The sequence below is a fragment of the Jatropha curcas genome, chromosome 8 (genome assembly GCF_041381405.1).
Source record: "Jatropha curcas cultivar XTBG-Jc1 chromosome 8, XTBG_Jcur_1.0, whole genome shotgun sequence".
NCBI lineage: Eukaryota > Viridiplantae > Streptophyta > Magnoliopsida > Malpighiales > Euphorbiaceae > Jatropha > Jatropha curcas.
This window is the reverse complement of record NC_143158.1, coordinates 17,971,031-17,980,556: the sequence shown is the minus strand read 5'-3', so window position 1 is coordinate 17,980,556 and position 9,526 is coordinate 17,971,031. Positions and strand designations below refer to the sequence as shown.

The window sequence follows — 9,526 nt, the reverse complement described above, 5'->3', positions numbered from 1 at the left end:
GACAATCAAAACGACTTCACTTCAAGTAGTTTTCTTCACAACAACTGTAGGGATGTCTTCTAAGAATTCAATGGGCCTGGGCTGAGTTAGTTTGGACACTTGGAACTCTAGATATGAAGTCCACGACAGAATAGGTTGTGCTCAGTTATACAGCACATAGCTTCAAACTTCAGAGCTAAATTTGATCAATATTGAGCCTGAATTAGCTTCTGATTCCTCTTTGACAATTGTAGAACTTTATTTCATCTTTCCAGCGCATCAAACAGAATCCAATTTGAAGGTCTACAACTCTAGATATCCCTGAAAAACCGAATAAGGGTCAAGATAAAAAAAAATGCTGAAATTTTACCAATTTAATCATATTACTCCAAATGCAACTAAAATAATGTCTAATTGGTAAAAATTGTCTAACAAAGTGAATTAAGCACATAAATAACCCAAAAATGCATACGAATATAGACAATTAAAGCACTTGATAATGCACTTATCAAACTTCCCCACACTTATTCCATGCTTGTCCTCAAGCATGACTTAAAACTCAACAAAACTTAGCTCAAACATAAAGGGAAGAACTCTTCTCGACCTTAAACAATCCTTATGAGAACAATCGGAAAAATAAAGTCAATTACTAAGCAAAGTTAAATTGACTAAGTTTGAATGAAGTGCAAGCAAGACTAATAAGTTGAATTTAGACTATCCTAAACATAAAATCCAAGGCTTGAATATATAAAATTGAGCACATGCAACAAAAAGTTGATAACCGTTCCTCAAAGAATTACTTGGTAACTCACCAAAATACAAAAATTCATCGCGGCCATACATGCAAAGACTAAATAAAAACAAAAGAAACCTCTTTATTCTTTCTTTTTTTTTTTTTTTTTTTTTTCAAGAAGCTTGAGCATTTATCGTGTGCTTGAGTTGTCATCAATGGTACCTGCTTACGGGTATATGAAGTCACGAGCTCAAGTGGCTACTAGCACTGCTCTTTACCCATTATTGGGCAGCGAAGCGATCCGACTGCTACAAGTCTTACACTTGTTGACTCATTTCGACTTTTCTCTTGACTCAAAAACACATACACATAAAAGGCTCATCTTTGTACCTAGGTATCCTACCAAGAATTCTAGAAGTAACAGTCAAAATTTAGCTCATACAATAAAAATTAAACTCAAGCCTCAAATTCTAGGTCTAAAAGAGTCACAAATTTAACAAATTATTCAAAAATGCACAAGAGTCAAAAACAGTCAAAGTGACTTAGTTAGACTAATTGAAATTGCTTTTCAACCTAGTTCAAAGGACCGTTCAAACCCAAGAATAAAATTCTTTTCAACTTTAGTTTTTCGTAAAAATTAGAGTTTCAAGTCTTACCTAAAGGATACAATAAACCCTTGGAGTAATCCCAAAAATCAGCTCAAATCATTAATCAAACAAAAATTTTACTCAAAATTCATGGGATAAGTGCTTGACATCTAACTCAACCAATCATACTCAAATGGCAGCAGAAACAAATGAGCAAAATAAGTTGTATGGCATTAGCTATTTAACAAAAGAAAGCTCAAAATTTCAGCAATATGCCATCATAAATTCAGCAGCATTATTTATACCATGAAGCATAAAAACACCCCTAATAATAAAATCCTTCCCCACACTTCCTTTACACATTGTCCTCAATGTGGACAAATCACAATTAAATCACAAGAGGAAGGTCTCAAGAGTAATAGAAAACTGCCCTGTTTCGCTGAAATTTACTCATCAAATAAATTGCAACCAAAAGCCAAGCTGTTGTCCGGTAAAGGGTACCTGCTACAGAATAAAATGCAAAACACAAGCCAGACAAACAAGCAAACAAGTGAATGCAAATAAAATAAATAAATAAAATAAAGCAAAAAAAAAAAATCTGGGTTGCCTCCCAAAAAGCGCCTTTTTTTATCGTCGTTAGCTCGACATGGTCACAGCATCTTCTTCAATCTAAATAAATTGGATCACTCAATTTGATTTCTTCCAGTGAATGCTCTTGGAAGCCTTCATAAAATGGCTTGAGTCTATGGCCATTGACTTTGAACACCTTCTTAGTTCCTAAACTTTGAATCTCAACAGCACCATAAGAAAACATATTAGTAACAATAAACGGACCAATCCAACGAGAACGCAATTTACCGGGCATTAACTTTAATCTAGAATTATACAATAAAACTTTTTGCCCAACCACAAACTCCTTTTTTAAAATTAGTTTATCATGAAATGCTTTTGTCTTTTCCTTATAAATCTTAGAATTTTCATAAGCATCAAGACGAATCTCCTCTAACTCCTGCAATTGTAACTTTCTTTCCACACCAGCAGCATCTAACTCAAAATTACAATTTCTAACAGCCCAAAAAGCCTTATGTTCTATCTCAACAGGAAGGTGACACATCTTACCAAAAACCAACCTGTAAGGGGACATACCTATGGGTGTCTTATAGGCTGTCCTGTAAGCCCACAAAGCATCATCAAGTCTAAGGCTCCAATCCCTTCTATTTGGCTTCACCATCTTCTCTAGGATAGACTTCACCTCTCTGTTTGATACCTCAGCTTGCCCACTTGTTTGAGGATGATAGGCTGTAGAAACTCTATGAAAAACACCATATTTCTTTAATAATGCCTCCACAGCTCTATTGCAAAAATGAGTGCCTCTGTCACTGATCAAAGCTCTAGGAATTCCAAACCTGCTGAAAATATTTGACTTGACAAAATCTACAACAACTTTAGAATCATCAGTTCTGGTGGCTTTAGCTTCCACCCATTTGGAAACATAATCAACAGCAAGTAATATATAAGTAAAACCAAAAGAAGAAGGAAATGGACCCATAAAATCGATTCCCCACACATCAAAAATTTCACATACAAGTATTGGGGTCTGACTCATCTCATTCCTTCGAGATATACTTCCTGTTCTTTGACATTGTTCACAATTTTTACAGAAAATATATGCATCACGAAAAATGGTAGGCCAATAAAAACCACAATCCACTATCTTTCTACCTGTTCTCTTAGGTCCAAAATGACCACCACATGCAAATGAATGACAAAAAATAAGAATTGATTCAATCTCATTATCAGGGATACATCTCCTAATAATTTGATCAGAACAAAATTTCCACAAATAAGGTTCATCCCATACATAATACTTAGATTCACTCTTCAATTTTTCTTTTTTAGCTCTACTTAAATCAGAAGGCATAGTCTTAGTAACCAAATAATTCACCAAATCAGCATACCAAGGGATCATACCTTGTAATTTAAACAATTGCTCATCAGGAAATAATTCTTGTAAAGGAATTGGATCCTCTTGTGTCACCAACCTGCTCAAATGATCAGCTACCAAATTCTCAGCACCTTTCTTATCCTTGATTTGTAGATCAAATTCTCGTAAAAGAAGAATCCATCTAATTAGTCTTGGCTTTGCTTCCTTCTTTGCTAAGAGAAACTTTAAAGCTGCATGATCAGAAAAAACAATCACTTTAGAATTAAGCAAGTATGACCGAAATTTATCTAAAGCAAAAACAATAGCTAAGAACTATTTTTCAATTGTGGAGTAGTTGCGTTGTGCAGAGTTCAATGTCCTAGATGCATAATAAATCACATGAAAAAGCTTTTCCTCACGCTGCCCTAAAACAGCCCCGACCGCATAATTACTTGCATCGCACATAATTTCAAATGGTACAGACCAATTAGGATCTTGAATAATAGGAGGTGTCGTCAGTGCTGACTTTAACTTGTTAAAAGCCTCCTTACATTCTTCACAAAACTCAAATTTAACATCCTGCTGCAATAATCTAGATAAAGGTACTGCTATCTTGGAAAAATTATTGATAAACCTTCGATAGAAACCTGCATGACCAAGGAAAGAACGCAATTCCCTCACAGTTGTGGGGTATGGTAAATTCACAATTAAATCAACCTTTGACTTGTCTACCTCAATACCTCTATTAGAAACAACATGCCCTAAAACAATTCCTTGGTCTACCATAAAGTGGCACTTCTCATAATTCAAAACCAGATTTTTCTCAATGCATCGTTCAAGAACAGAATTTAAATTATGTAAACATGCATCAAATGAATCACCATACACTGTAAAATCATCCATGAAAACTTCAATGCAATTATCAATAAAATCTGAGAATATGCTGACCATACATCTCTGAAATGTTGCTGGTGCATTACAAAGTCCAAAGGGCATTCTTCTAAATGCAAAAGTTCCAAAAGGACAAGTGAAGGTAGTCTTCTCTTGATCCTTTGGTGCTATCACAACTTGATTATACCCCGAAAAACCATCAAGAAAGCAGAAATAAAACTTACCTGCTAACCGCTCAAGCATCTGATCAATGAATGGCAATGGGAAGTGGTCCTTTCTAGTTGAAAAGTTTAACTTGCAGTAGTCTATGCACATACGCCATCCACTCTGAATCCGTGTTGGAACCAGCTCATTATCTTGATTTGCTACAACCGTAACTCCTGATTTCTTTGGCACGACTTGAACTGGACTTACCCATTTACTGTCTGAAATTGGGTAAATCACCCCAGCATCTAATAGCTTCAAAATCTCCTTCTTCACAACTTCCATCATCAGTGGGTTCAACCTCCTTTGAGCTTCTCTACTTGGCTTAGCATCATCTTCTAACAAAATCCTATGCATACACACCGATGGGCTTATACCTTTAATGTCAGCCAATTTCCATCCAATTGCTTCCTTATGTATTCTTAGAACTCTTGTCAACCTTTCTTCTTCAATCTTAGTTAACTTACTTGAAATGATAACTGGAAGTGTATCATTATCTCCCAAGTAAATATACTTCAAATGCTCCGGTAATGGTTTGAGTTCAAGAACTGGTGCATCTATAATAGAAGGCAAAAATTCTGTATGATTAGGTAAATTAATCCTAGAAACCTCGTACCTTTTTGGAACTAATGGTAATGACTGCAATTCCATTACTGCATCTTGAATTTCTGCACTTAGGGCTGGTTTGTACTTTCTTCATAAATTCCTTGACTAATCACTACTTCTAACTCATCCTCCTTGCTCAATTCAACGACATTCTGCACACATGAATCAATTACATCAAGAGAAAACATAGAATGCTCATCAACAGGATGTTTCATAGCATCAAAAATATTAAATTTAACCACTTCCTCATCAAATTCCATGGTTAAAGTGCCAGCATCCACATCAATTTTAGTCTTGGCAGTTTTTAAGAAAGGTCTACCAAATAAAATCAATGCAGAATTTGATGTGGAAATACTTTCCCCCATATCCAAAATATAAAAATCTGCTGGAAAAATTAATTGCCCAACCTGCACCAAAACATCCTCAACTACACCCATCGGGTACGCATTAGAACGATCAGCCAATTGAATAATAACACTAGTTTCCTTCAAAGCATTTAAATTCAAAGTTTGAAAAACAGAATGCGACATGACATTAATAGATGCTCCCAAATTTGCCATTGCTTTCTCTATTTTAGAATCACCTATTCTACATGGGATAGAAAACCAACCTGGATCCTTACACTTTGGAGGTAATTTTCTTTGAATGAATGCCGACACATTTTCCCCAACGGTAACTTTTTCATTATTTCTAAACTTTCGCTTTGTAGTACATAATTCCTTAAGGAATTTAGCATACCTGGGAATTTGCTTGATTGCATCAAGTAACGGTATATTAACCTCTACCTTCCTGAATAACTCCAAAATCTCTTTCTCTTGTTCTTCCTTCCTTGTCTTGGCCAACCTACTAGGAAATGGAGGAGGAACAACAAAATTATTAGCATCATTAAGTTTAGAATTTACCTCAACTTCAGGAATATCAGAATCCTTTGAACCTTGCTTGTGCTTCTTTGTTGACTCTTTTACAACTTGATTATTAACTTCTCTCCCACTTCGCAAAAGTATAGCACTAGCATTTTCTTTAGGATTAATCACAGATTGCGATGGAAGCTTACCAGAATTTTGAGCTTCAAGTTTGCTCACAGATGAAGCTAACTGACCAATCTGCTTCTCTATATTATGAATACTAGTCCTAGTTTCCTGCTGAAACTGTTGTGTATTAGTAGCCAAAGCTTTAACAATATCATCAAGTGACATACCTTGATTTTGAGAGGAAGAAGATGGTTGATTCACTTGTGGTCTTTGCTGCTGGTAGCGATTTTGCATTAGCTGATTCCCATAACTCAAATTCGGATGGTCTCGCCATCCCGGATTGTAAGAATTAGAATAGGGATCATACCTGCGTTGTTGCTGCCCAAAATTTCCTACTGCATTGGCTTGCTGCACTAGTTCATCCTCTTGAAGTGTAGGACACAAATCAGTAGCATGACCAGGAACCATGCAAATTCCACATGTTTTAACAGCTTGCATATTTCCTACAGCAATTTGTCTAACCAAAGAAGTTAAATCTGAAATTTGTTTCTCGAGATTAGATGTACTTACCTCATTAACCTTCTTAGACGTGTGATCCATTCTCATTCCAAACTGTTGGGAATTTGCTGCCATGTTAGCAATTAATCTTTTTGCATCTTCCGGTGTCTTGTCAACTAAAGCACCTCCACTAGCAGCATCTATCATATTTCGATCCATCGGCATAAGTCCCTCATAAAGATATTGGATCAACAGCTGCTCAGTAATTTGATGATGGGGACAGCTTGCACAAAGTTTCTTAAATCGCTCCCAATACTCATATAAACTCTCTTCACTATATTGCCGAATGCCACAAATGTCTTTCCTTATGTTGGCAGCCCGAGATGCAGGAAAATACTTCTCTAAAAATATTCGCTTCATCTCATTCCATGAATTAATCGATCCAGAAGGAAGGTAATACAACCAGTCCTTAGCTTTGTCTTCCAATGAGAAAGGGAAAGCTCGAAGCTTAATTTGCTCTTCTGAAACTCCTTGAGGCTTCATGCTAGAACACACCACATGGAACTCCTTCAAATGTTTATGCGGATCCTCACCTGAAAGTCCATGAAATTTAGGCAATAAATGGATTAGACCAGATTTTAATTCAAAAGCAACATCTAAAGTAGGAAATTGAATGCACAAAGGTTGCTGATTTAGGTCAGGTGTAGCCAATTCTTTCAAGGTTCTGGCAGCCATGGTATCAATTTCAGATTCTGAATCTGAAATTGATTCCCTCGGAGAATTGTTTGAATTATCAGTAATCGTCCGTTCAGATGGGGCTTGACTCAAATTAGCTTGTTTAGCTTTTTTAGCTAATTTTCTCAAACGTTTAGCTGTTTTTTCTACTTCAGGATCAAAAATAATTTCACCAGATTGAGAACTTCTTGTCATAAACCAAATGGCTTCAATTCTCCTTCAATTCTAGAAATTTTACCACAAACCTGAAACAACAACACTACACAAAGGTAAGAAAACTATTTTAACAAAATAAAAACACAAAATATAATAATCTTTCAGTCCCCGGCAACGGCGCCAAAAATTTGATGTTTGTCGGTTCCACCAAATTTAAATTACTGAATTTAACTGTAGAAGTGGTGAATTCAGGTCGAACCTTAGAGACTGAAATCTTAATTTTTGTGTTTAAAAAAAAAAAAAGGGGGGGTTTGTTTGTGAAAAATTCAACTTAACAGTTCAAAAAGAAAATTAATTAATTAAACTAAAGTAGTAATGCAAATTGATGAAAAACCAATTCAAGGTGATTTCTAATCCAATGCACAATTGATCACAGACAACTTATCATTTAATTACTCTTTGAATACTTAACTGAAATTTATCAAAAAGCATGATAAATTCCCAAAACTCCCCTATTTCGTTAACTTGAGCCCAGCACCCTCATTAACTCTAATTATTAAACGATCGGGTATTAAGCAATCCCTCTCAATTTAATAAAAGCATTAAGAATCAGGAAGTACTTAAACTTGAACAACAATTTATAAAGCATAAACCATTTAATTCAACCCTATTGTCTCTATAGATTATTCTGAAAACCTGAAATATAATCAATAATATCTAATTGCTACTAACATTCAAACTTTCATAACAATTACGGATTATGAAATCTGAAATAGCACTTAATCCTACCAAACAATTCACTAATAGGCCTTTTTAGCAGAGAATTCAATAGAATCAACTCAATAAGAACAAGAAACAACAGATATTCAAGAAGAAACTACTCAATTAAAACCCAAGTCTCACAAAAGTGCAAGGATGATAAATCCCTTGAATTGGTGTAAAAAAATTAGCTACTCATAATCATGGCTTCCAATCACCAAAACAAAGACTAAAGGACAAAAACCTAGATTAATAGATGAACTAAGAGAAGAAAAATGTGCCTCCTAGCTGCTGTAACACCTCCAAAAGGAAAAAGAATCCCTAATCAATTGGGAAAATTCAAAAGCAGTAAATAGAAAATACTTGTTGTTCTGATTTCTCCCCTGTTTTTCAGCATCTTCCTCTTCGAATCTGATTCTGACTTCTTCAACAAATTTGCAGATCTCCTTCTCACCTTTCTAACGAACTAAAGCTCACCCAAAACGCATACTCACAGCCGCAGATACGACCTAAAAACCAGATCAGGTTGAAGCCCCTGTTTCTGCTCAAAACGGGATCTTTTATGGCGTTTTTGACAATCAAAACGACCTCACTTCAAGTAGTTTTCTTCACAACAACTGTAGGGCTGTCTTCTAAGAATTCAATGGGCCTGGGCTTTGTTAGTTTGGACACTTGGAACTCCAGATATGAAGTCCACGACAGAATAGGTTGTGCTCAGTTATACAGCACATAGCTTCAAACTTCAGAGCTAAATTTGATCAATATTGAGCCTGAATTAGCTTCTGATTCCTCTTTGACAATTGTAGAACTTTATTTCATCTTTCCAGCGCATCAAACAGAATCCAATTTGAAGGTCTACAACTCCAGATATCCCTGAAAAACCGAATAAGGGTCAAGATAAAAAAAAATGCTGAAATTTTACCAATTTAATCATATTACTCCAAATGCAACTAAAATAATGTCTAATTGGTAAAAATTGTCTAACAAAGTGAATTAAGCACATAAATAACCCAAAAATGCATACGAATATAGACAATTAAAGCACTTGATAATGCACTTATCAAAGAAACAAGATGAAAAGTTTAGAATAAAAACTGTATCACAACTATGTTGATGGCTTCCTTGAATCTTAGCACAATTATTTGAAGCTTGAAATCTTTGAGAAGAGAGAACTATGTAAAGAAGTGTACAAAGAACCAGCCTCTGCTATGAATAGTTCTTCTCTTTATATAGAGCTCCTGAAGGCAAGTTTGACTCCTTTTAGGAAATAGAATCCTTATTTAGTGCAAAATCTTTTATAGGAGATCATGACTGTTTAGGTTCTTGATTTCTTCTTGATTAGGACTCCTTTTTCCCTAAGAATAGGTCCAAGTCTTGTTTAGTGTGTTTAGGAAACTCCCTGAAGTCGGCCCATGTGAGAAAGAGCTTGATTTGCGTATTAAATTCACGCTGGTTCCGCCTGGGCAGCACGGGCGTGCTTCAT

General features: G+C 35.5%; 1 protein-coding gene and 1 non-coding gene across 2 annotated transcripts; one reads left to right on the top strand and one right to left on the bottom strand.

Annotated features, from left to right (window-relative positions):
* Positions 1 to 1,733: 1,733 nt before the first annotated feature.
* LOC105640120 (uncharacterized) lies at positions 1,734 to 7,323 on the bottom strand. Its single transcript, XM_089725263.1, has 4 exons — positions 5,010 to 7,323; positions 4,662 to 4,944; position 4,110; positions 1,734 to 2,347 (listed from the first exon to the last, which is right to left on the bottom strand). The coding sequence occupies exons 1-4, from the start codon at positions 7,321 to 7,323 to the stop codon at positions 1,964 to 1,966; spliced, it is 2,982 nt and encodes a 993-aa protein (XP_089581389.1). The 3' UTR covers positions 1,734 to 1,963.
* LOC149494275 (small nucleolar RNA R71) lies at positions 6,659 to 6,765 on the top strand. Its single transcript, XR_016322342.1, has one exon. It is a non-coding gene; the product is annotated as a small nucleolar RNA R71 (small nucleolar RNA).
* Positions 7,324 to 9,526: the final 2,203 nt, after the last annotated feature.

Bases quoted from the DNA above. Each gene is read 5' to 3' on its own strand.
- LOC105640120 (XM_089725263.1), bottom strand. From the start codon at position 7,323: ATGACAAGAAGTTCTCAATCTGGTGAAATTATTTTTGATCCTGAAGTA. The intron at 4,945-5,009 runs GTACAAACCAGC...CATTACCATTAG, and splicing joins TCAAGGAATTTATGAAGAAA to TTCCAAAAAGGTACGAGGTT.